This window comes from Ambystoma mexicanum, chromosome 1p, assembly GCF_040938575.1.
Source record: "Ambystoma mexicanum isolate Mex_15411 chromosome 1p, UKY_AmexF1_1, whole genome shotgun sequence".
NCBI lineage: Eukaryota > Metazoa > Chordata > Amphibia > Caudata > Ambystomatidae > Ambystoma > Ambystoma mexicanum.
Window position 1 is genome coordinate 991,897,890 of NC_090921.1, and position 26,388 is coordinate 991,924,277.

At 45.0% G+C, this 26,388-nt stretch overlaps 1 protein-coding gene across 7 annotated transcripts in view; it reads right to left on the minus strand.

Moving 5' to 3' along the window:
- Positions 1–26,388, minus strand: part of CNOT1 (CCR4-NOT transcription complex subunit 1) — a 2,171,110-nt gene that overhangs the window by 308,160 nt on the left and 1,836,562 nt on the right. For all 7 annotated transcript variants that reach the window (XM_069654650.1, XM_069654658.1, XM_069654642.1 and 4 more), the window contains 2 exons: positions 21,263–21,511; positions 1,037–1,200 (listed from right to left, as the gene is read on the minus strand). In XM_069654650.1, coding sequence (XP_069510751.1) covers positions 1,037–1,200; positions 21,263–21,511 — 413 coding nt within the window. The remainder of the gene's footprint in view (positions 1–1,036; positions 1,201–21,262; positions 21,512–26,388) is intronic.

The window sequence follows — 26,388 nt, forward strand, 5'->3', positions numbered from 1 at the left end:
CCACCTGGATAGTCTGTTCTTCAGCGCCTTCGAGGACAGCGCGTCACACGCCAACATGATTGCCAACCGTGGTCTGGGCCAAGGCAACGTAGGCAGAGGGCGTGGGGGTCTGAAGTTGAGAAGAGCCCGTTGCAGGATGGACACCGGCTGAACCCTGTAGAAGTCGACATGCGCCGGGAGGAGCGTGACGCCTGAGGACCGAGCACCTAAATGATAGATAAGACAAAGAAGAAGTATCAGCGTGTGGAATTACATAGCCAAACCCAGGAGCGCTGGTGAATTCGGCCCGTTCCCGTCGATGCGGAAAAGGGAACTGGGGTGTGGCACCGGAAGGCGGTGTCAGGGCAGCGCATGCTCCCTGGGCCACGCACCCGGGTGCCTATAAATTTAAAGTGTAAGAAGAATTTTTTCTTGTGAAAAAGGTTCCGTCTCCCGACCCTTGGAAGGGACGCCCATACAGTATGGAGGAAAGGGGACGGGACATAAGAGCAAGATGCATACACAGGTATAACGGCCATTATATCAGTCGCTTGTTGCTCAAACAACAATTCTGCCCTTGCAGGGGCCAACGGTCAACAAAAGGAGACTCAAAAAAGCACTTTCATACCAAACAGGATGTGGATTGATGTTCCTGAAACCTACACACGGAGTATTCACATCCTTCAAACACACCCTCAACACAAGGACCAATAAAACCCCCTTAACAGCCCACCAGATATTTCCAGACTGCCTCCATAAAGGAAATGTAAACTAAATCTTCCATGGTGCCATGAAGCATCTGAAGTGGGTGCAAAGTTTCAAACAGCAAATTTTATAACCACATGGATGTCTAACAAATCTCTGCAAAAATGCAAATTAAGTGCACCAAAAACGTTTAATTTAAGTTTATGGTAAGTTGTTTGTTATGCATAAGTGAAAGCTTTATACTAAGTCATCAGAAATGCAAGCCATACGATCGGGGTAATAAAGAAAACTTGAGCAAAGCATGCATACAGTAGAAATACAAACTTCTAAATAAGTCTCTCTGCAAACTCACCAGAAAGCAGTCAGTGTCTGGAAGTTTATTGTTTCCAACACATGCTCCGGGGCATTCAGCTCCAACAGCAGCATGATGAAAATGCGATGGTATGGGAGCTGCTGGAACTCAGTTTGCCGGACATCATGGTCCTGCAGGAGGACTCCAACCACAATGCCAAGGACCTATAAGAAAGAAAGGAAACATGAATTATGTGTAGACCATAGTGAACGGAGGATAGCACAGGGCCAACGAGAAGAGAAGCAAGACCACGCAGATCAACAGAGGTTTGAATCCCGGATCTGTGCTTAGAGACCGAACTCAGTACGGTAATAGGCACATTATAAAAAGAAACAATAAAATAAAATAAATACATGTAACTGTATGAACAGTCAACGTGTTTGTTTTCCTTCCAAAACATTGACGCAGAGTGGTTGGCATACAAGTGGGCTCTTTTTGGTTCGCTCTCAGGCCCAAGCTGCCTTCTTCGGCAATGAGAGAGAGTGGGCTTTCATCTTTTATACAGAGGAAGCAACAAACTTTGCAACTCCATTGACTATTTGAGCTGCAAGGCATCACACGGGCGTACGGACAGAGGAAGGGGACTTTGGGCTAGCAGGGGTGTTAGGAAAGCCCTCTCTTTTGGCAACTTTCCCTCCCCAATCATTTTGCTTTGTTTTTCAACCTGTTCTGACATTGCGAGGGGAAGTAAAGCCTTCAGCTTAACTTTTCCCCCTGCGCTTTTCTCATTTTGTATGGGGAACCGTATCAGTCCTTTGGACTATCAGTCCGTGGAAACTAGGTTTCCTTTTTGTCTTTTACTTTTGTTAAATGATTAACATTGCACGCAGCAACTTAAAATGCAGTACAATGGTGATACTTTTGTATCATCCTAGCCTTTTACACTTGGAACTTTTTCTGTAGGCGTATATAAAAGTAACCAACTTGTAGCAGCAATTGTTAACATTTTTTTTTCTAATCTACACATTTACTGCAGTTAGTTACTATGTGGCAAGTGCACTAAATTGGCCATGCGATTAGCGTTTGTTCCTTGACCATATTGCATGGCTCCATTCATTCCTTGCCTGGTCAGGAAATCCCATATACAGTCATGCACTTGCCCAGGAAAGCTGCAGCTTTCGTGGGGTAGTGAAGCCTTTGCATGTGTGTGTGGGGCGCATATGAAGTGAGTAGGACGGTCTGGTCCCATTCCACATCTGTGGTGGCAGAAAGGCTGGATCTGGGGCATTAGTGAAACCAATAGGTCCCTGAATGGAGGACAACAGGTTGTTTTAATAGTGCAAATTCTTACTATTGGTGGGCTTGCACTCGCTTCCAGGCTGGATTGTGGATACAGACTTAAAAAAACACAGAAACCAACCATAAGGAACCAACACCACCACGCCATTCATGACCAAAAATTGTCACAACCAAAGGCACCATCAACAGACGAAGACATCAACAAAATATCAGTGAAGAATCGGCTCCCACATACCCAAACATGCCATCAACCAGAAATAATGATAACCGACATAGCCACCAAAAGACATTGCCAAAGGCCACACCTACTACAAAATAAACAAAGATACACTGCAACCGAGTCAACACAAGTTCTATGTCCAAACGCTACAGAAGAACAAGCTCCTTACCCCTGGTAACGTTTTCGTCTGGATTTTCTTTGCACGTATTCCTCATCTTTTGATATCTCCAATATCCAGCTCCAGAAAAAGTGCGTTGATGCGGTCGACTTGCTATCCCTCGAGGGACTTCTTTGAGAATGTCATCATCGAAGGTGTATATAGCACGCATAGCGCCCGTTAGCTTTAGTTCTGTTATTTCGTGTCATTCTTAAACAGAACTACCCGCATTAACGCGGATTAGAGTTGTGAGAAACCTGAAGGTGTCTCCCTAGCTAGTCCCCGGGGATCTGCGTTAGGACTTACTTTCTATACTCTGGCCTGGTGGACAGATTTATATAAGGCCAACCTATATTGTGACAGGAACAACTCTAGGAATTTGAAGCCAAACCAGTTTATGTAGCAGTGACAGGCAGTCTAGGCTAAGTTCTTCAGTGGGGGTGAGCTTGTAAAGGGTCCACAATGAGGTCACACAAGGGGCATCACAGATTACACTTAAACCATATATAGATAGACTTACAAGTTGCTCTGAGTTTTTAACAAAAGAAAAGAGAATGCCTATTCGATATCATCCAAGTGTATAACTACGTAAAAATGCATTATGGCTATTCTCAATGTGATTTTATTAGTTGTAAAAATTCTTGCCTAAAGGGCGTCAACATCCAAGGTTTGGCAAGTCAAAAAGAGTGGTTTAAAAAACACATTACGTTGCTTACGCAATGCAGTACATTCCGCTACTAAGTGTTTCACGATCTCTGGATGTTCGATTTTCTTGCAGTATCGACAAACATTATCGCTTTGGGATATACTTTTTCGACGAGCCAAAATGTGTTTAGTGGGCCATAAATTAAGTCTTAGTCATAGCCATATATTTCTAAGCCTTGGCCTAGGGCATTTGGCCACGTAGCCTTCTACCGAGCGTAAGGCCTTAGAAGCAAATTGATTTTTTGCTTAAAATCTTGATATTTTACACATAATTGGCAAGTCTTTACCCAATCGAAGAGGAGTAACTTACGCTTCGCTCGAGTGGGTCACTCATGAAAAGCTCATTAGTTAAGTCAGCTGCGTTTAGAGCATCAGAAACCATGTTTTTCCATTCATGAATAAACCTCATGTTCGATTTGTATTCAAAAAATGCGCTAGTACAGTGAGCAAGTGGTTCTCATTAGCACACAATAAGCAATTCCTGTAAAACCATACATTTCCATAAATATAGGCAGTACAAGGAAGTAATGCCCAATTCATATCTAATCATGTTGATTGGGTGGCTTTAGTAAGGCCTGAAAGTTGTCTCCAGTACTTGCCGTCTAAACTTAATAGATACATTTCCGATACAATCCACTTTGATTCAGCTCCATATAATACTTGTGGGGCAGCTTCGTGGTTAAAAAAGGTTACGATTGGAAGGCATGAGAATTTTCCATATTTGGCATGTACGATTTTAGCTTGGGAGACAGTTGGACATTTTGTGGGTGACTGAGGTCAAATAGGGGACATCAGATGGATGATCGTTTGCGTTTATTCCCAGGTAAATCTATTGGTGGACAGTTTTCAAAGGTGTTTTTGAGAGGGTCCACTTGAGTTATTTCTTGGACTAGGTGCCTGGACGCCATCACTTTAGTTTTTCCCAAGTTGATGTCCAGAAAATGTTGTGAAGCATAAGAGGCAAGCTCATTAAGTATTCGTTGTAAACCATTGGGAGTTTTGGAAATCAACACCAAATCATCAGCGTAAAATAAACAAGGAATCAGATGAAGACCTAATTTAGGAGCATCCGTCAACAAGTGCAAGAGATCTTTAAATAAAAAATAAAAAAAATAAAGAGGGCTGAGGCAAGGATACATCCCTGCTTCAGCCCTTTATGAGCGGGAATTTGTTCTGATAGTAAACCATCAAAGAATAGCCGAGCTTGTACCGACGTGTCTGTATGAAACATTAAAACAAGAAAAGATGGCAAGTTTGCCGTTCTTAATTTGGTGAACAAAAGTGGTCTTGAAACAGAATCGAAAGCTGCTCGAAAATCTATAAAAGCAAAATAAAGTGACTGTTTTTGTATCAGAGCTTGTACTTGAATAACTAATTATCAGGTTGACCGGGGTGCCCAAGCGTGAGACAAATCCTTTTTGATACGGATCTCGACAACAGGAGTCCAGGGACCACCTATTGAACTGAATGAAACATGTAATTATTTTGCTTGGGGCATCCAATTGCACATCTCCTTTCTTGTAAATTGGTATCACAATTGATATAAGCCATGATTTGGGTAACAGTGTTTAATTTGTTGAAAAATTTCATATAGAATGGCAGCCCATGCGCTCGGATATTCCTTGAACATACTATTGCTTAATCCGTCAGGCCCTGGAGCAGTGGCGTAACAAGCCCTGGGGGCCCCCCGCAAGACATGTTGAGGGCCCCCCCACCCCCAACTCGGCAAGAAATCACAAGTCGCGCCACACTCTGGGCCGCCTTAGATTACCACGCTTGCACAATATGCACAAACGTGTTGCTGAAGGGGTATGCCACACACTGCACTAGGAGAAAGATATAAATATGTGTTTTAATACAATATACAGCACACATTCTGAGAAAAATTGACTAAAAAGCCACAGTGTTTGCTATTGTTGTGTATGGTAACAGCAATCCAAAACATGCAAGTCACCAACAGTGCACATGAACATTAATGCTTTGCTATTAAAATGCCATGCCACGATAAAAACATGTCCAACTGGCTGCACAATGTAGACTAGTGTAGACACAATAACATTAAGACATACCTAGACTGGTTGCACCAAAATGCCAGTTGAAGCAATAAGACTCAAGAAGAGAGCACACATTCAAGCCTGCGTCTCTACGGCTTCTAACACAGTCAAACTCTTTAAAATCTGCAAGGAACTGGCCAATCCTGTTGCAGTTTCTACCTCTCCTGTTCCCTCAACAGGCCCTCTGTACGGCTTTGGCCTCTCGCTTCTCCGCTAAAACGCAGGACATCCTGTCCACTATCTTCTCTTCCTCTCCCTCTTCCACTCTCGGCCCCCTTTGGCCATCTCTCATTTTCCTCCTCTTTCTCTCTAACACCTGACAAAGTCCCATCTATGGAAGTGTCATCGAAACCGGTGCTCGCCTGCTCCTCCAGGACCATTGAGGACCACATTGACACGTTCCAGCCTTGGCCGATTTTTGTAATCATTCTTTTGCCACTGGAACTTCCCCTCTCCCAAATTCTTGGAAAAGCTGGCCAACTGCCAGCTTACACTCCACACTGAATATGTTGGTTGTCTCCATAACCATCAGTCCGGTTTAAGAGCTGCCAGAGGCACGGAAATTGCTCTCCTGAACACCTGTGAAGTTCTGATCTCCAACCTAGATTCCAGCATTCTTTCTGTCCTCATCCTGGAACTTTCCTCTGCTTTCGACACAGTCAACCACACCATCCTGATCAATTGACTGAGAACCTGGGCATCATGGATCAGGCCCTGGAGTGGCTGACCACCTTCTTGGACCGCCCCTCCCAGGTCCAACTTTGTCCCTTTCACTCCGCCACCTCTCTCTACATGTGGCGCTCTCCAGGGCTCCATCCTCTCACCCTGGTTTTTCAACCTCTACTTGGCCCTTTCGACCCACCTGATCTCTACCTTCTCTTCTAACTTACAGTGTTATGCGGATGACACTCCGCGTTCCTTCAGGCACCCCACAACCTACTCCTTGTCAAAAGAGAAATCATATTGTGCCTCATATTGCAATAAATATATTAATATTGGCCTACGCCAAGCTGCTCGAAAGTAAGCCGCCATTTTAGGTCAAACCGCCATTTTAGGATTCGCTTTGTAAAAGTCACCCTGTGAGTTAAAATGGTGAACAATGTAATTCCAGAATACAACATGGCCGTCTTGACCTCTGTACATAGCTAATATGTAACTTGCCTGCAGGCCACTTGTTGAGGTCGTGAACCTCCTTCGTTGACCTGTGTGTAGAAGGATTACTAGTGCAATGAAACTAATCCACGAGCATATGTTGAAACAATGTATTCAAATACTGAACGTAGAACATCTGTTTAACTACATTGTATTCATGTTTGAGAAGGCCTGCATGGAAAATCTTAGAATACAGTTATTGCATAGGCTTGTTGAGACATGTATTAAAGGCAAAACCAGTTATATGCGGTTGTTCGAGACTTGGCACGAACCCTAGATCGGTGATGTATTAAGTGGAATATTAACCCGAAGTGGGGCTGGACATTGTGCCCACCAAGTGTATAAAAAGCGAGTGCATTCTAATGTACGTCTCTCACTGCACACTGAACCACGCTGGAGTTTGTTGTGTTGTACTGAGGGACGATAGCTATCTGACTTTGCTCTGTTTTTGTAACTGGATTCAGTATAATATAAAGTACTTTGTATGTTCCTTTGTAACCCGTGTTCGGTGTATTTCCTTTTGGGGTACTCAGCCTCGATATTTTGATTTTGTTTTCACATCCTCTCTCACTCATTTCTGGTGTGAATTTCAACTCCATTCTCTTTCTCTCCTCACATCTCGGACGTCGCCAAGAAATCCCACTACCAACTGCACTGCCTCAAAGGGACTCAATTTCTCACTTTCCCCCAGAAGCTCACTGTCTCCAGAGCGCTGGGTCTCTCTAGGCTGGACTACTGCAACTGCCACTTTCTCAATCTGCCTTCCTCTACTCTCCACCCTCTGCAACTAATCCAGAACAGGACTGCGAGAATTATCCTTGGCCTCAAGCCCAGGGACTGCATCTCTCCAGCCATGAAATCTCTCCACTGGCTCTCGGTGGCTGCAAGGAAACACTTGTGTACGAGCGCGATAGAAATAAAATATCAATCAATCAAGTTCAAGACCCTTTTCATTGTCCACAAGGCTTTCTGGGGCTGGTATCTGCACTACATCCAATGCTATCTTCCAAAATACCTTCCTTCTCGAGCCCTAGGGGTTAGATACTGCTCCAGGCAGAGAGTGGAGGGAGGTAGATCCTTCTCCCCTGCAGGTGCCTCCCTCTGAAATGGCCTCCCTGACCCTCCCAAACTTGAGCCGGACCACCTGAAGTTCCGGAAGCAGCTCAAAACTTTCCTCTTCTCTGCTTTCTCTCTCTCCCTCCCCTGCTGACCTATCTGTCCGCTGTACCAACTGGTTGTTTGGCTACCCTCTGTCTCACTGAGTCCAGGCTCTTTCTTGATCAGTCACCCTTGCACTGCCTCCAGGCCTACCACATATTTAGGGGCCGTAACTGTAACCCTACAGTCCCTCGCTACCCTGGCGGCACTTACTCAGAGCATTGCTGCCCTGTTTACCCCTCCCCTCTCCCTTGCACTCCCCCCCCTCCCTTTCCCCTTTCACTTCTCGTTCTCGCACGATCTGAATGACACAAGGCTTATTAAGATCATTTGTCTTGTCCTCCCTCGGTTTTCCTCGTCTTGTGTCTAAAAACACTTCTGTACAGGTGCGTTATATATGACTTATCATAGTGCGTTATATATGACTTATCATATCATAACATATCATTTTATCACAGATGCCCAGAAAAATATACAGTGCCGCAGTAAGAAACGGTTAGACTGGCAGAACCCAAATGCCAGTCTAGCCAGGTAATTACACTTAGCAGGACTGCTTTATCAGAAATGCCCAGTTAAAAAAAGTCATACCAAACTGAGGAATGACTAGACTGGCTGCACCAAAATGCCTCTAGCCACTAATACCACATATCATGCCTGCTTAGCATGGACATGGATGACCATTATGATTTATTGCACAACCTCACCCCCCCCACACATCCCTTCTCCCTCCCATCCCCTACCCTAACCTCCAAAATCAGCTCAATGGCTCAGAATTACCTCTACGTCCCTCTTCCTTGTCCCAGTGCTTACTTATGAGACTCCTTGCCTCACTGGTAAGTACTGGAGGAAGAGTGGGACTAGGAGTAATGAAGATTACAGGTAGCCATGTCAGGCATTACCTTCATGTACCTCTACCTTATCCCAGTACGTGTGTATGAGGCATAGTGCCTCATACACAAGTACTGCCTCATACACAAGTACTGGGATGAGGAAGAATAGGGCTAGGAGTAATGAAGATTACCAATAAGTAATCAAGGCATTAAAACACAAGTAGTGGTGCAACACCATTGAGTTGACTGGGCTTCAGCACACCCCCCCCCACTGAAAAAGTGGGCTATGTTGACTTGACCTGGTTGACCTTCAGAGCAGTTGCCGACAGAATAGAAGACAGATGTTAAACGGCACCTGGGTTTTGCCATTAAGAAGGTCCCAGCCCAGCAATTACTAATGTACATCATTTCATTGTTTTACCTGCATTCAAGAGCCACATTTTTTTTTAAAACTTTTATTTATTCATTCAGCTTGGCAACACAGATACAGGCGAGTAACAATAGAGCATTTGGAATCAAGACAGTGCAATCGGCACAAATTCATACAGTACATATAAACGGGGTACATAAAGGAAAGGGGATCGACATATGTACCCGGGGGACCCATAGAAGGTCGGAGCGAAGGTAGATGAAAGACAGCTCAGGGACCAAAGAAGGTTGAGTTAGGAGAGGGAGCTGGGGATGCAGGATCTGAGTCGGTGTCAGTGGAGGACATGAATGAGCGGAACTTCAGCCAAGTGCCACATTTTTTAAGCAATTGAAATTGTGATGTGGGTTTAGTACTTGCATGCCAGGGGAGTGATTGGAAGGGTAGAGCGGAAACAGGAGACCAGTCATTCTCACAGCAGCCCATAAGTGGGTGTTTTCAGACCTTAAGGAGAGAGTTAAATGCTTGTAACATTGAGGCTGCACTAGAATAGTCTCATTAAAATGCGTAAAGAAGTTAGATGCCCACACACAAATAAGTTTGCACCTCCCCACCACACATGAAGTTAGCACTTTCCCAACATTTGAAAAGGTAGCCCCCCTGAAATGTAGGTTTTGTTGCGCTCCTGAACACAAGCACACACACCATTAACCATATATACACACGCACACCCAGCCACCCATATATTTAAGTGTGCACCCTTTCACCATACAGGCACACCCAGGCAGCCACCCACACAATGTGCATCCTTTCACCGTACATGCACACCCAGCCACCCACACGTGTGGACCCTTTCACCATACCCTCACACAGAAAGTCACCTATACATTTAAGTGTGTACACTTTCACCATACAGGCACACCCAGGCAGCCACCCATACATTTCAGTGTGCATCCTTTCACAGTACGCGCACACACGCATACCCAGCCACCCATACATTTGAGTGCACTCTTTCACCATACACTCGCACACGTCATGGGTTGAGGGGAGCCATACTTCAAAAATACATTGGGTCTCATTAGGACCCTGGCGGTGACGGTATGAACGCTGCCGGTAAGGTACTGGCACCGTTCATACCGTCCCGCCGCATTACGAGTTCTGCTCGCACGTTCCTGAAAGCCCGCCAGGTCTCACCTGGCGGGATGCGCAGCAGCCGCGAGCATAACTTGTAATTGCGCCGACACCCTTATGAACGGTGCCGGTGCAACCATGCTCCCCACCCCCATTCCACCCTATTGGGCAGAATGGGGATCGGGAGCCCGGCAATATCGCCACCCGCGAATGGGCAATTACTGGCCCATTCATCTTGTAATGGGCCAGTTATTGCCCAATCGCGGGAGGCGGTGCCGGTAGTGAGCATGGCAGTAGCCGTGCCTTCCATACAGGCACGGCTACCGCCATGCTCGTAATGAGGCCCATTGTTTCGTTTTGAAATCACTAACTTTATAAAGAAATTATTTCTGTTAAGGACTGAACCATAATGGAAATCATTTCTTTATGAAGGCAGAGTGACTTCAAAAATAAACTAACTATTTTTGAAGTTATAGGGCTTCCCCCGCCCTATGACATGGAGGCCTCCAACCTAGGGTCTTCATGTCATGGGGTGGGGGTAGCCACCAGACTTTTTGTATTCACTCTGCCTTCATAAAGAAATTATTTCTGTTACAGAAATAATGTCTTTAGAAATGCAGAGTAAATCCAAAAAGAAAATGTAAAAAAAAATAATTTTTTTATTCCATGTGGGGCCCCTTCCAGAACATGTGGTCGTGGGCCCCCCCGCACCGCAGGGGGGTGCGGGGGCCCTTGTTACGCAAGTGCCCTGGAGCTCTAGAACGGCTGCACTTCCCTATAAAGTAAATGATGTCCTCCTTAGTAATATGGAGATCAAAATTGATGGTGCTAGTTGTTAAAGAAATTCTTTTTTCCATTACGATGGAAGTACTGGGTAAAGCACATATATGTAAAAAGTGATTACACCACACCTGAGCCGTCACACCATTTATTTGCGTCGATTCTTGAGCAGTATTGGTTGTCTTGTTTAGTAGATTCCAAGTGGCTGCAGATGTCTTGGATGTAAGGGCACGCAACATACATTCTCCATGAGCTTTGCAACATTGAATCCAATTACGATATTGTTTTTTTAAAGACTTTAATGTTTGCAGTTGTTCGGGCTTGGCAGCTCTTCTGCTTTTACGATATTCAGTGCCCCCCACGCCCGTTTGATTCTGCTTGATGAATTAAAGGCAAAAATCTGCAAAGCTGTTACATAACGATCTGCCAGTGATCGGATTTCATTAAGTGAGTCTTGCTAGGTGAGGATACAATAATGGAGATGCTCCAGGTTGACTGTAGACCATAGGAAACTATTTGTGCCTGGGTTAATAAATAATTGACCGCAATACTGCTTCTTTAAGGGCAATATATCCAAGATTTTCCGGAACCATTTGAGCGTGATCATGTGGTGATCGCGACGGATTTGTTTAATCACTTCGAAATGCGTAGCATTATTGAAGGTAACTAGATACATATACATTAAGTCAACTATGGAGGATTGAGATCCCCTAAACCACGTTTCTTGCGGGGTCAGTCTCATGGAAGCTCACCATTTGCCAAGAATAGAGAGTGAACCTTCGTAAAATCACACCATTGATAAATCGATTGGTTATCTTGCAACCATTTGTTTTAAAAAAGGTGAAGGTTTCAATCACCTAGAAAAAAGATATCAGTGATAGTAGGTGTACATGCAATCAAAGACATAAGTGTGTTTAGATCATGAAAAAAACATTCATTTGTGATTTTAGAGTGATTCCAGTAAGCGTTAATACAAGTTAAAGAGGTGGAGCCCGGGCTGATCTTGACCAGTTGTGTATAATTATTAGGAGAGGCCAAGGCTTCACACTTGTAACCAGCTGCAATTTTTACTGCAACAAGGAGGCCAGAAGAAGGACGACCGTTGCCAGGTGTCAGGGCTTTCACTGTCTGATAACCATCCAATACCAGATTTTCTGCTAGCCACATCTCTTGAGGAGCAACAATATCAAAGTTGTTTAGACCATTCTGCAAATTGTTCATCAGATGTACATGCCCTCTAGTGTTGCAGCTGGCTAGCGAGATTATGATCTGTTGATTCGGGTCGAGTTATGTATGTGAAGAATTGTTAGATCTTGGTATAGGGGAATGATTTTGGTTAGCTGTCGGAGCTAATATTGAAAATCGATTGGATAGTGATGTCGAACTTCACAGCGATGGTAAATGGGTCAAAGGTCCCTTTAAGAGTCGAACATCTTGAGTCACAAATTTCAGGGACATATCTTGAAGTAGCTCAATACCAAGCTTAAAAAGGTCGTTTTTTGCTTTCCACAGGGTGTTGTAGATTACTCCCGATTGCATGAGTAGTCTAACCACAGACAGATCAGTAGGATGAATAAATTCACCTTGGTCTACATCTACAGAATAGACATCGTGCAAGCTTGAAACCTTGTCCAAAATGTTTAAAATGCTACCTCTGTTGAGATCATATGAAGGAAAAGAATCTGGTCTGCATTTCAACAAAAGTTGATGAAGTTGTGAATGTGCCTTGAGTTATTTGATTTTTGGACAATTAGTGGTTTCTCTGCTGCAGTAGTATTGGCGCTTTGTTGAAAATAGGGTGGAGAGACTTGTTTCACTGGGGGAATAAATGAAGGTTGCTGAAGATGAGGAGTTGGCCAAGCACTTGGTAAAAAGGTTGTGCACATGATTTCAGGCTTCTTAATCTCCGGCATATTTTGTGTCAACAAGAATTGATTAATTGATGTCTGAATTTCCCCTTGCCGTATTTCCAAGTTAGGTCGCTTTAATAGAGGTAGAAGTGGCAATTTAATTTCAGAGGATTGGGAAGGTATTGATTTCTCTGCCACTTCCGAATTAGCTTAGACGGGTCTATTCGCGTTGTCTTCATTTACAGCTTTTATCAACTCGTCCAACGGCTCATAGCTGATATCCTTATGGGCTTTGCTGACCCTTACCGGCTTGGATGCTATTTGTTTAGCCTTTTTGTGGGTTGTGGTGCACACTATCACGTTTTTGGATTCCTTACGTGAAATCGCAAGTAAAAATAGTTTTGTGCCTGATGACGTCGGCAATTGTGTTCATATTATAATTTTAGATTTATTAAGTTGTAAACTAGATTTATCGATTTTGTCCGTTTTGCAGTTGGCAAGGACTCAAAAATGTTATAAGATTTTGTAGAAGATTTTGACTAACAACTTAGAGCATTGGAAGCCTGCAGCATTTTTTCCCCTTGGGGTTCAGGGGTAACGAGGCGCATGTATTTGCATCCAATTTCAGCAGTTTAATGATGTGCTCAAAAGTTGGCAAGACACCTACACTTGGATGAAACGTCGGCCCTTCATGACTTGCAGCTAGTGTCAATTTCTGCAGTTTTGGATGTAAAAGAAGGTTGTCTTAAATTAAATGCTCCAAAAGGCAAGTGCATCTGCACACCCGATATAGCATCCACAGATTTCTTTTGGCGGGTAAATAGCTGTAAAAGATCGGTGCGTTTGTTGATTTTGGCATCCAAAACGTCAAAAAATTTAAATGATGATGATCATCTCGTCCATTCTTTACATGGAGCCCCGGGTTGCTGATGTAGGCAAAGACAGGCATTTCCACCTACTTATTCTCAGGAAGGTTCTCTCTTTTGTCCTCACTCATTTTCATCCTCCTGTTGTGGCCGCTCTTGTACTTAGTCGCTTAGACTATTGCAACTCCCTTTATCTATCCCCAACCTAAGGGACTCATCCAGCGGCTGCAACGGTTACAGAATATGGCTGCTCGGTTTGCCACTGGTTCCCCTCCAGTCCCAAGGGCCGGAATTATCTGTGTGCCAAGTTCTCACGCTATGTTCCATCGCGGCCTCTGCGGTCGGCATTAACTGGCCTACTTGTTGCTCCTGTCTTTCGCGTTCATGCTGTGGTGGGCGGGCCTTTTCTGTTGTTGCACCCCGACTCTGGAATGGCCTGCAGCCCCGTCTAAAACACTTTAATAACCACCTTGCCTTCAGAAAGGCTTTAAAAACATTTGTTCTAGTGCTGTTGCGGTGTGCATACTGATCCTCTCTCCTCCCCAGCATCAAGATGCCATTGGCGAATGTGCGCTTAATAAGTATGCATAACATAAGGTGATGTTGATGGCGTTCAGAGTTAATTCCATTAGAGGAGTTGCCTTGATTGTATGGGTAGTAATAGGGGTTTCAGGTTGAATTGATGCATGCACTGACTTACGAGGTGTTGGATATGAATAGGAGATAGGCAACATTGTTGAATTGTGTATTGATGGCTGGAACAGGAGTGGCGATTGTGAGAGATTATCCATTTCACAATTAGCTGCGGAGATCACTTCAGGAATTTCAGTTGAGATGTGTTGCGAGTCGCCTTGTGATGATACATTTATTGGAGAAGCTCTGTTAGAAGACACCAGATTATCAGCATCTATAGAAATGGAAACTACAGGCAAACAATGATCTACAATTTCAGAGGCAACCAAACTGGGCTGCGCTGTATCGTCAACTTGATATTTAGTTGTCAAGGGAGACAGCAAGTTTATCGGTATAGCCATAGCTGAGGTTGAAGTTTCAATAGGAGGCTCAGCTGTGCTCATGAAAATATTGCTTGTGGCCGAAGGTGTAGCAGGTGTGTTTTGCAGAGAGAAAGCAGCCAGGTTGCCATGGCACACATCGTTTCATTGGAAATTATCGGTGCATCGGAGAGTCGCGACGGCTGAATTCCTTGAGGTGAATAGAATCGGCGAATATCAGAACCACAAGTTTTCTTGTTGAGGGCAGTGGATGCCGCTATAATGGCTTTTCGCACTGCTATTTGAGAAGGTGCAAGTTTAAAAGACTCTGCTCTACAAGTAACAACGAGGTTTTCAGTTCATTCAACTGAGGCATGGTTATCTTAAGTACAACTATGTTGCACGTGTCGCAGGTTAAAGTGTGACCGTGTGTTAAAAATTTGCAGATAACTTTGATGAAGAAAACTGTAACGTGAGCTATAGAGAAGTGAACAACTTGAATTACGTATAATGTAGCAACAACAATTAATTGAGGGAACACAATTATATGTTGGTACAAATCACTTAAAGTGATAACACAAACCTTGCAATTAGAAGGCTGCTTACTACTCAGCAAAGCAGCCTTTTGTGGCACTTCCGGATGCAGTTTCTGGAAGCGAGGTATAGCTTCCACTAGGTCCAGAAGATCAAGGAGTTCAGAAAGACAGTGGGGCTCAAAGGCCCAAGGCCAGCATGTCACCTCACGTCAAGATATGAAGAACTGTTCAAAACCCTCTGTCAGAAGCCGATGTAATCGCAGGGATGGCTCAAAGGCACAATACACGGTGCCCACAACCACCACCCTGCAGTAGCCCCACACAGAGGTTAAGTAGTTCACCAAGAAAAAATATGAAATGCAGAGAATGGCAGTTCGAGCTGTGCCTGCAGCAGTCACTTCACTACAAGTTCCACAATGCAAGAATGGCTTTTGCTGAATCAAAGAAAAACAACGAGGCTCAAAGGTCCTTGGCCCACAGTCGCCTCACGTCAAAATATGGAGCTTCAGGAGCCAGCAGTGAGTAGGTAAGTAAGTTTCTACAAGGCTGCACTGCATATGACAGTGTCTCGTCTTCGGCAATCAAGTACAATCCGTTACTTCACCTCGGTTTTGCTCGGCTGTTTCCAGTCTGCTGGTGATTATTGCTGGAATCCTCTGGTGCCGTCGTTACCATAAAACGAGGAGCACATTTTCAAGGCTTTCTTTCAGTTTTCAGCAAAACATTTATAAAAGGTCTATAAGCAACTCCTGCGCCGTATGCATGTTCTGATAGTACTGAAAGAACGTTACAAGGGGTAAGTAACTTGTTCTTCGAATGGATTGTGTCCTACCATGTATTCCCTCATCTTTTGATAGACTCCCAATGCAGTGTCAGTTTTGGCATAGGGAGTACGAATTTTGAAATCAAGTGTTGTCATGAACCGAATGAAGGACTGTTGGGGAGAATTCTCAGAAATGTGCTAATTCCCTCTACCTTAGAGACCCCCAGCAACTTTGCTGGATTTTGAGGACTTGATTTTTTTTTTTTAAATGGAGAGCAAGACTCTTTTTTCCACTCTCTCATGTATTTTCATGTGATTTTGCACTCTGATTCTTTTGGTTGTGGAGTCTGATAAACTACACAGGCATCATCTTTTACATGGTGTCACACAGCACCTTCAGTGCAGTGACACAGGGAAGTCTTCCAGAATTTCCAAAGGTTTAAATACCTTCTCTTGGGTAAACTACTGTTTCCAGGAGCAGTAAAGTGAAATTGACTTACATTTGTAACTTTCTAGACCCAGCACACACTATCTTACAATAGGGTGCTGGAGGGTTTACTTAGTATCCTCTTGTGTAGCTTCTCATGTAACATTTTTATGTTACCCTTTCCTCGATGAATGGCTGGTGGCAGTGGTTTAATTTTAGCTACCGCGGTGTGCATTTACCGCGGGCTGCGTTCGCAGCTGCAGTAAAGCACCCAAGAGAGCAATTTTTGTCAAAATGGCACCGGTCGTCTTTTTTCGCCATTTCTTTGTGTAAAGGTCCTTCTTGAGATTTACTTTAGACGCTAAACCAGGTTTGGTGCCTTTGTTCGTTTTGCCTTTGGCGGAATTCATGAGTGAAGCCCGCCTCTGGCTCCAGGGTGTCTGGCGGGGTCAGGAAGTGAGGGAGGTGCCCGAATGTCCCTGTGCTTCGTCTCCTAGGAGAGCAAAATCCACTCTGTGGCGATTGGCCCCGGCAAGGACAGCCACCCTGCTTGGTGACTGACAGCTAGGCTGGAATGAATGGGAGAAACCTGCATAAAAAGGTCAGGCTTTTTGGCTTGAAAGGCAGAGTCGAACACTGGACGAAGGAATACGAAGAAGAACTTTAAGAAGACGCCTGCTGCAACTCCTGGACCGTTGGTTTGCCCGGTGAAGCCCTGCTGCTGTGCTGAAACTCCAAATGCATATAGACTGAGAAGCCCCTGCAAGGACGACGTCTCCCGCTGAGTTGGTGGGACGAACCAACTCCAAAGTAAGCCACCTGTGCATCCTCTCGGAGCTGGTTGAAATTCCTCTGCAGTTGCTGCTGGAGCCGAATAGCCAGGGAGAGGACCACCATATTGTGTGCGTTGCTTTTAAGCTGGCCAAGAGCTCCAGGAATATCCTCTGGACTTCCAGGAAGCAGGACTGACCGAGCCTTAGCCACATCAACAGAGTGCGGGACCCCATATGCAAAGAAAGCCCATCTCGACAGCCAGGAACTGCAGTGTTGCTATTTACAGTAGACACGAGGAGCTTCAACACCGAAGTGCCACTTGTTTGAAGATTGCAGGTGGCGGTCGGTGACCGTCCCATTGCAGTGCAGGGGTCCCCAGACGTCCTCCCTCTTGTCCTGACGACTTAGGCCCAGGAACACCAGGATCTGCAGAGCTGCACAGGAATTGAAGTCGTCTGCTGCCCTTTTTCTTCAACCTAAAGGTACTGTACAGTCTAAGAGAACTTACCTCTTGTTGTGTAACTGCACTTGTTCTCGGTTGGTGAGTGTGTCCAGCAAAAGGATCGAAAACAAAAGGATCGAATTCAATAGTTGAGTCAAAAGGACCGAAATAAAGGTCAAATACCTTTCAAATGTATTTTTTTTTGGTTTCCATTTAGGATTTTTAAAAAAAGTTTTTTATACCAAAAACAGCGGTTTGGAGGGGACCGAAGTCTCCCTCCAGCCCCGCCAAAAAGAAGACAACTTTTTTTTCTCAGTCCTTTTGACTCGAAACTTTTGCATTTCGATCCTTTGTATTCAATCCTTTCACCTATAACCGCTGGTGAGACCTGTTGCGATTACTCTGTAGAGTTGCTGATAGCTTCTTTACTTCACAAGTCTAAACAGCTTGTGGCCCTGCTTTGAATTCTTCTTTTCTACAAAGACTTATTGTGCAAGCTTTACTTACCTGCAAGAAGTGCTTCAGCTCACCTAGACTTTTGCCCAATTGACTTTGGCCTAGCCTGGCACCATGAATGACTCTACTTCCCTCCGACATTGTGTTTTTTTCTTCCTTACAGGAAGGGGTTACCTAACTTTGCATTGGGGGTTACCAAAAGTACTTACTTGCTTCAGAATATTTGTGTGATCTCTTGTTCTGGTCTAATAACCTTTTTCTTTGCCAAACTCTTAGGTCTGATTCTAAATGCAAACATGGGTATATTAATGTCCACAGTGTCCTAGTTACTAAAGTCATCTGAGGGTGTAGGAAGTGTCTGTGTGCCACTCCAAAAGGGTGGGTACTTTTTTTTTAGAAATATTGAGTGCGGATTTTGGAGTGTAGCTATGTGTTACTATTATATTGCCCCCTTCTGAAGAAGGCTTACTCTGACTGTTAAATTAATAATTGTTTAATGAAGAAACCTTGTGTGTAAGAGTTTATTTGAATACTTGTGTTTGGGAGAATTCTCAGAAATGTGCCAATTCCCTTCACCTTGGAGACCCCAAGCAACTTTGCTGGATTTTGAGGACTTGATTTTTTACTCAAAGAGAGTGTGGTCCTTTTTTCCCCCACTCATGTATTTTGATGCGTGTTTTACCCTTGTTTATCTTTGGTTATGGAGTTTTGGACAACTCCATAGACATCTTTTCATGTGCGTCACACAGCACCCTGAGTGCAGTGGCACAGGGAAACCTTTCAAGGCTTTCACAAGGTTTAAATAGCTTCTCTGGGATAAACTACCGTTTCCCAGAGAAAGTAAAGTGAAATTGACTTTACTAGTCTTTTTAAATTCCTAGAACCAGCACACCCTATGTTACAATAGAGTGCTGGAGGGGTTACTTAGTATCCCCTATGTCTAGATACCCAAGTAGCAGTCAAATTATACCCTTTCCTCTCGAAATAGCTGGTGGCAGTGGTTGTACAACAAACTACCATGATTTTTTCCCCCGACTGCCAACACCAGTAGCGTTAAATCGCGGAAGCCATGTATTTCAAGATGGCATCTGAGCCCCTAAACAAACAGATCCCGGTCGTCTTTTTTCACCATTTCTTTGTGGAAAGGTCCTTCTAGAGTTTTGCTCTGTGCATCACACCAGGTTTGGTTCCTTTGTCCATTCGCCTTTGGTGGGCTTCAGGACTGAAGACCATCTCTGGCACCCGAGTGTCTGGGGTGGGCAGGAAGTGAGGGAGGTGCCCGAAACACCCTATGCTTAGTTTACTAGGAGACCCAAATGCACTCTTGTATGATTGGTTGGCTGACTGTCCGGCAAGGACAGCCACCCTGCTGGGTGAGTGACTGCTAGGCTGGAATAAATGGGAGAGAACTGAATAAAAGGCGAGTCTCTTGGCATGGAAGGCAGAGTAGACCACTGGAACGAAAAAAACGAAGACAAGCTTGAAGAGGACGGCTGCTGCAACTCCTGGACCATTGGTTTGCCCGGTGAAGCCCTGCGGCAGGTCCGAACCGCTACGTTCATCTCGACAGTGAAGCCATGCAAGGACGACTTCTCCCTTTGAGTTGGTGTGACCAATCAACTCGACACCAAGCCACCTGGATACAATTCTCAGAGCTGGTTGTATTTTCCTCAGAGTGCTGCAGGAAATCGAATAACCAGGGAGAGGGACACCAGTTTGTGTGCTTTACTACAGTTACCGGAATTGAAGATTTGCCAGTGCCAGCTTTTTGCCCAGTCCCAGTGCAGGAGTCCCCGACGTTCTCCCTCTTGTCCCCACGACTGAGGCACATGAACAGCAAGATCTGCAGGAACTGCCAGGACCAGAAGTCTTCAGCTGCATTTTTTTCATTTGTAAGGTACTGTGAAACGAGACAGAGTACTTACCTCTCGTGGTGAAAGTGCTTGAAACTTTCGCAACTAGCAGGCCTAATCAGCTTGTGACCCACCATATAATTCTATTTACAAACTACTTCTGATAACTTCTACTGAGACTTTACCGTTTAGTTACCAGAATTGTTTTATCCTATCCAAGACTTTACCCCATTGACTTTGGCCTAGCCTACTGAATTGACTCTTCTGGTGAACTCAAAGAATCTGCGCTGTCTAAGAATAATTGTAATCCTTTTATGTTCGGAATCTATTCCTTTTTGCTCCTCCTTCAAAGTATTCTGAATGCCATTTTGCTCCTCCTTCAAAGTAGTCTGAATGCCTCAGAAACTTTGAGTATAGTATTGACGTATATTTGTGTATGATATCCAATTGCCTCCATCTAGTGAATGTTTTATAACTGACTGTTGAATAAATTAATGTGTTTAACTAAGAAACCTTGAGTGTAAGAGTTTATTTGAACACCTATGATTGTAAACCTCTGTGTAACATCATTACAGCTCACATTCCCAGATAAGCCTGGCTGCTCAGCTCTGCTACCAAAAACTGTAGTACAGACTTCTACCAAAGGTTGGTTTTGCTTACACCTGTAGTCATAGTTGTGTGGAGTGGTCCCAAAGTGTACTGCATACAAACTCTGCCTAACAACTGCCACAGTGAATCTCTGTGCAACTCCCCACCAGCTCACATTGACCGCTCTTGAGATAAGCCTGGCTGCTCAACATGCTACCAACCTGTGTAGTACAGACTTATACCAAAGGTTGGGTTCCTATTGCCAGGAGATCAGGGTTGTTGTAGTGCACCCACAGGGTACTGCATACAATCTTGCCTAACACTGTCCTAACAAGGAGGGCATCAGTAGAAGTCCCTCTGACCACAGAAATCTGTCAAACCCTAAAAATGTAAATAAAAATAGAAACTCAGGAGAAAAACAAAAGCATTTCCAGAGTACCATAAAATGGGACCGCAGCACCCACAAAAATGGAAATCTGCTATAACATTTACTAAAACTAACCAGTATATTTTCAGTGTGGGCCTCTGTTTTGTGTGTGCTTACGAGTTGACAAACTGTACTTTATGCCAAAATTTCTCTCCTCCAAGAGTAAAATCTGACCGACTTGCTGCACTATTAATGTGAGGAAGGAGTAACTTGGTGGACACCACTGCCATTCTTTTTTTTTAAAAAGCTTTGTCACTTCGAATTTCCTCAACAGTTGTGTGCACCATCCAACATAAGCTGCACCGTTATCAATGGGTCTGTGAAATGTTCTGAGGCCCAAGACTGGTGACTGGATTATATCAAAAGAAATCATTTTCTGAAGAAAGCATCGCAATTAGAAATGATCATGCAATGTGCAATACGAGACTCTTCTCAGAACAGCTTTTTGATAGCACTTACCTTGTTGAGTAGATTTATCTTGGTAACTGTGTTGGTGGCCTCTCCAGAGTGTTTCACCAGTAGAGCAATAAGCCGAACAAATGCATCCAGATTGTGATAACACTTAGCCCGGATCATGGTGGGATTGGCTGCTGGGTTGTGCTGCTGTTCCGCCTGAGCTCGATAGCTTATTTCCACACACATTTCAGTACAGAGCCGGAAGAATCTTGTGATGAGGTCATCAGTCTTTAAAATTCCTTGCTGGTGCATCTGAGGGGAACAGTGAGGGTGTTGAGGATTGAATGAAGAATTGAGACGTTATATTTATCTGCTGTCACAGGATGCCAAATGTATAGTAATGTTTAAACAAAGTAATTTATCCTGACAAAAAAAGGAAGTAGTAAACAGACCTCCAATGTAAAGACTGCGATAATCACTTCTAAGCATTCCCTTAGCCATCTTTTTTTATTTCTCAAACTCCTTCCCTGCCAATACACTCACTTTGTGAAGAATCTCAATATATATGCTAATGGTCAGCAGAAGGTTGGCATCCACCAAATCATGTTGTTTCCAACTAATTAACATTAGAAAGATATGCCCCACTCACTCTTTCCACATTGCCAAATCCTTGGCCATCTAGGTCATGAGCAAGCTAGACTACAGCAAAAGCTTCCTCGTCAATCGCCTGCAGTATTTGCCCTCATCTTGACAGTAATTAACTTAGATGCAAGCACTGCAATCCTCCAATTCATTCGCCCACTTGTCCTTACCAAAAACGATTTGTCATGCTGCAATGAGACTACACTTTTCAATGTAAGTCTCGAAGACAGTGCTTGGCATCCTATGCCGCAACTTGCCCAGATCACCCCCAATAGCCACAGATTCCCACACTGAGCATCAAAAACCACAGTTTCACAACCACCTCATGTTTCCCTTCAAGAAAAATGTATCCAAGTTCAGATCCTTAGAAATAGTTGCATCAATGATACGACTGACTTAGTTATGAGGGCTTGGGGATTTGGGGGGGCGGTGGGGTGGAGGGATTGAACGCTACGGATGGAACATGTTACTTACATGTAACTATTGTTTGCCAGCAAGGGTCTGGTATGGATTCACATACTCATGAATAGTCCCCGTCAGGCTGGGAATCCTCGGTAAAAGAATAAGGTTTGACTTTCACTTACAAACTGTACTTCTCCTCTAAACCAATCACTGTACTCTGGGTCAGACTGCCCCCAGTCAATGACTGCCCTCTCCCCAAGCATCTCCTCTGGCAGCCATCTTCAGATTTGGTAAGCACGTATAGTATCAGTATGACAAAGAGCCGCCGCAGAGGGGTAGGAGGGAGGATTCACTTCTGAATCCATGCAGGAGAAGACATGCATTACTTACTGTAAAAGCATTTCTGATTGTATCTGCTTACATTCACATGCTGTGCATATGGTCCGACATCCAATGGTAACCGCATAGTATTGCATCTCGTCTTTCGACATGTTGTACGGACAAAGCAGTTTCACTGGAGGAGATAGACATATCCATCAGATGAGCGAACCAGGGTTGGCGGGCCCACATGGGTGCCACCAGTATCATCATGACTGGTTCCTGGTGCATCTTATGCACTATCTTGTTGTGAAGGGGAGTCGGGGGGGCTTGGATGAATCAGGGGCGGGGGAAGTGTAAACAAATTTCCCGGACCATGTTTTCCAGAGTCCGTTCCCCTTGGAACGGTTCTGGGGGTACCTGGAGGCGTAATCTTGGCATTAAGCATTCCCCAGAGTTGCGAACAAATCGATCTCTGGGAAGCCCCATTCTGCGAAAACGTTGTAGACGATGTCTTTGTGTAATCACCAGTCGTACTCCATGGGCAACGGGAAATCTCTGCTGAATAAGTCTGCTAGAAAATTGAGTTCCCCTGGAACATGTGATAACAGGAACATGTGTTTGAGAGCCCACTTCCAAATGTTCTCTGACAGTTTTGGACAGCTCTGGAGAGTGAGTGCCCCCTTGTTTTTTCAGATAGTACATGGCTGTGGTGCTGTCTGGGGATCAGTACCGTCTTTCCCTGCAGTTGTGTCAGGAAAGCTTTTAGTGCTTTGAACACTGCCAACAATTCCAACAGGTTTATGTGGTTGGATGCTATGTCTGACTCTGTGCGCTGTCTGTTGAAGCAGGTGAGGTCCCCACCCTGTGAGAGACGCGTCTGTAGTTACGAGTGGCTTCCATTGTGGGGGTGGTGAAGGATTTCCCCTTAAAGAGGTTGTCCCTCGACCACCACTGCAGCGAGATAACTACGGCTGACGAGACAACCACTAGATCGTCCCATTGTCTGCTGGCCTGACACCACTGGCAGTTGAGCCACTCCTGCATTGGGCGCAAGCGCGAGGAACCAAGTACATACATGACGCCATTATTCACCTCTCGACTGGCTACATACTGAGAAAACAGCATGTTTTGGACCCTCTCGTTGGAGGGGGAAGATGAGGCCGTCCTTCGTTCGAATTAGAGCCCCTAGGAACTGCTTGGCTTGACTGGGGTCTAGGCTGGATTTTTCTCATTGATGGAGTATCCCAGACTGAATAAAAGATTCATGGTCTTTTGGGTATTTGACAGACAGGTTTCGTAAGAGTCCCCTGTAATGAGCCAGTCGTCGAGGTAAGGATAGACTGGGATGGATTGCCCGCGCAGATGTGCTGCTGCCACTGCTAGCACCTTTGTAAGTACCCTTGGTGCAGATGCGATGCCGAAGGGTAGTACCTTGAACTGATGATGCTTGTCTTGTATCAAAAATCGGAGGTATTTTCTGTGTGCTGGCAACATTGAAATATGAAAGTATGCGTCTTTCATGTCCAGTGTTGCCATGTAATCCCCCCTGTGATAGCAGGGGAATTAATTCCCGCAGAGTGACCATGCAGAACTTTTGTGGCTATACAAATTTACAGAGCTAATACAGGGCGCATGGTTAGATCCTTTTTGGGTACAAGGAAGTACATTGAATAAATACCTTCTTTTACCTGTGACAGGGGTACAACTTCTATGGCTCCCTTTTCTTGTAGTGTCTCGACTTACTGAAGAAGGATGCGAAGATGGTCTGGTGTCAGACTTGCTCGTGGAGGTCTGAATGTTGGGGACCAGTTGAACTCTATACAGTACCTGTGGACCACGGTCTTTAGCACCCACTGGTCTGTAGTTATCCGATCCCATGCCTGAAGGAACGATGTTAGCCGGCCCCCGACCGTGGAGGCATGGGAGGGTACGCAAATCTTCTGGTCATTTTGACCCTGAGGCCGGGGAGCTTCTGGGGGTAGAGTTCCATCCCCTTCCTTTCCCACGACGCTGACTCCTCTGGGGATACGGGGTGGTGTATCCGCTGGTTCCCTGTGGAGAGGTCCAATTGTTTCCCGAGGAGTACTGTGGTTGAGGGAAGCATTGGCCACGAAAAAGCAGTCTGGACCCAGATCCTCGTTTTGTAGAGGGTCTTTCTGTAATTTGGTCTAGTGTTTTCAGGGTGTCGCACTCCTTTTTTGCGGTCTCAAGGTCCTTGTTGACCGCTTTCCCAGACAGGTTGGATTCTTCCACAGGTTTATCAGTGACGCTTGCGTCTCTGGCTTGAACCCGAGTTCCTTAGCCATATATGTTTCTTCAGGAGTGTGCCCTGAGCCAGAGATCGACCAGCTGTTTCGGCGGAATCCAAAGTGTTTTTAAGTATGCTTTGGTTTACTTGTCTGCCTTCAGTCACTGTGGCCAGGAGACTAATTCGTAGTGGCTCGGAAACCTCCTGTAGGCCTTCTTGTAGCAAGGCCCACTGAGCGTCCGCGTAGCTGGCCAATAAGGTGGTATTGTTGGCAATACGTGTTGTAAAAGCTGCTGCGGCTGTGACCCTTTTCTCAAGGGCGTAATGTATTTTTCCTTCTTGATCCGGGGGTGCCACGCCGGTTGACAGAGGGACTCCTGCCCTTTTTCTTGTAGTGGTCACCACCAGAGAGTCTGTGGTGGAGTGACCTCTGATATAAAGGGGGTCTGAGGGAGAAGGACGAAAGAGCTTTACTATCCTCGGATTTACACCTCTTGTAAGAGCAGGTGTTGATAAGGAGGGAGCCAGACGTTTAATTGAATTGAGGAGAGGAATAGCCTGGTTGGCCGGTGGCTTCTCTGAGGATGTCCTCCAATAAGTCTGCTTCATCCGCGGTGATTTTGAAGTGTTCAGCTGCTTTGTGCAACATGACATTAAAAGTCAATTGATCATCCACTGGCGAGGGTTGTCTAGTGGGCGTGTTCTGGGGGGGAATCCAAACACAGGGCATCAGGATCTGGAAATTGCCATGGCTGAGGGTCACCCATATCCGGGTCTCCCCCCCCCCACCCCTCTATGGGATCATGCATGTCCTCAGGATTGTTGAAATGATCTTCCTCCCGAGAGTCTGCAGGAGTCTCTTCCTCAGTGAGGTCATAGTTGTATATATCCTCTTCCTGAGAGGGGTCAAAGAGCCTTGGAAATTTTGCTATAGGGTCCTAAGGGCTCTCCTCTTGTGGTCTTCTGGGCGTGGTTTGCTCTGAACGGGTAACAAACCTGTCCAGTCCCCCCATATAATTTTCAAACTTCTATCTAGTCCATACAGAAGACCTAGAATGGTCTAGAGGTGGAAAAGGGTCTTGAAAATGTTCTTCTGTCGTAAAACGTTGAGATTTCTGTCTCAACGTTGAAGACATGATCTATGATATGATACATTTTATTTATATCGCGCTCATACACAGGTGTTTCAGAGCGCGACAAGGCAAAGGGAGGGGAACAGTGGAGAGAACAAACAATAATCTCACTAGGCCCAGTGACATTGAGAATGCGCAAGTGCGTGGGGAAGAGAAAAGGGGGAAGTGCAAGCGAAGGGGGAGAAATTGGAAAGTGCAGAACATAAGAGAGGACAAGATAAATAGTAAGTGGATAAATAAATACGGTGACTCAAAAAAGTGGTAGTGCAGCCTGTGAGGGCCAAGTGCACGGTTAGTCAGATAGGGAGTAACTGATCAGTGCAGACAGAGTGGGGGGGACCTGCATGGGTACAGATACAGGCCCCAGTGCAAGGGGTGCCAAGGGGGCAGTGCAGGAGGGTGGTAGGGTGAGCAGGTACCTGGGCCCAAAGGGCAGAGGTTGG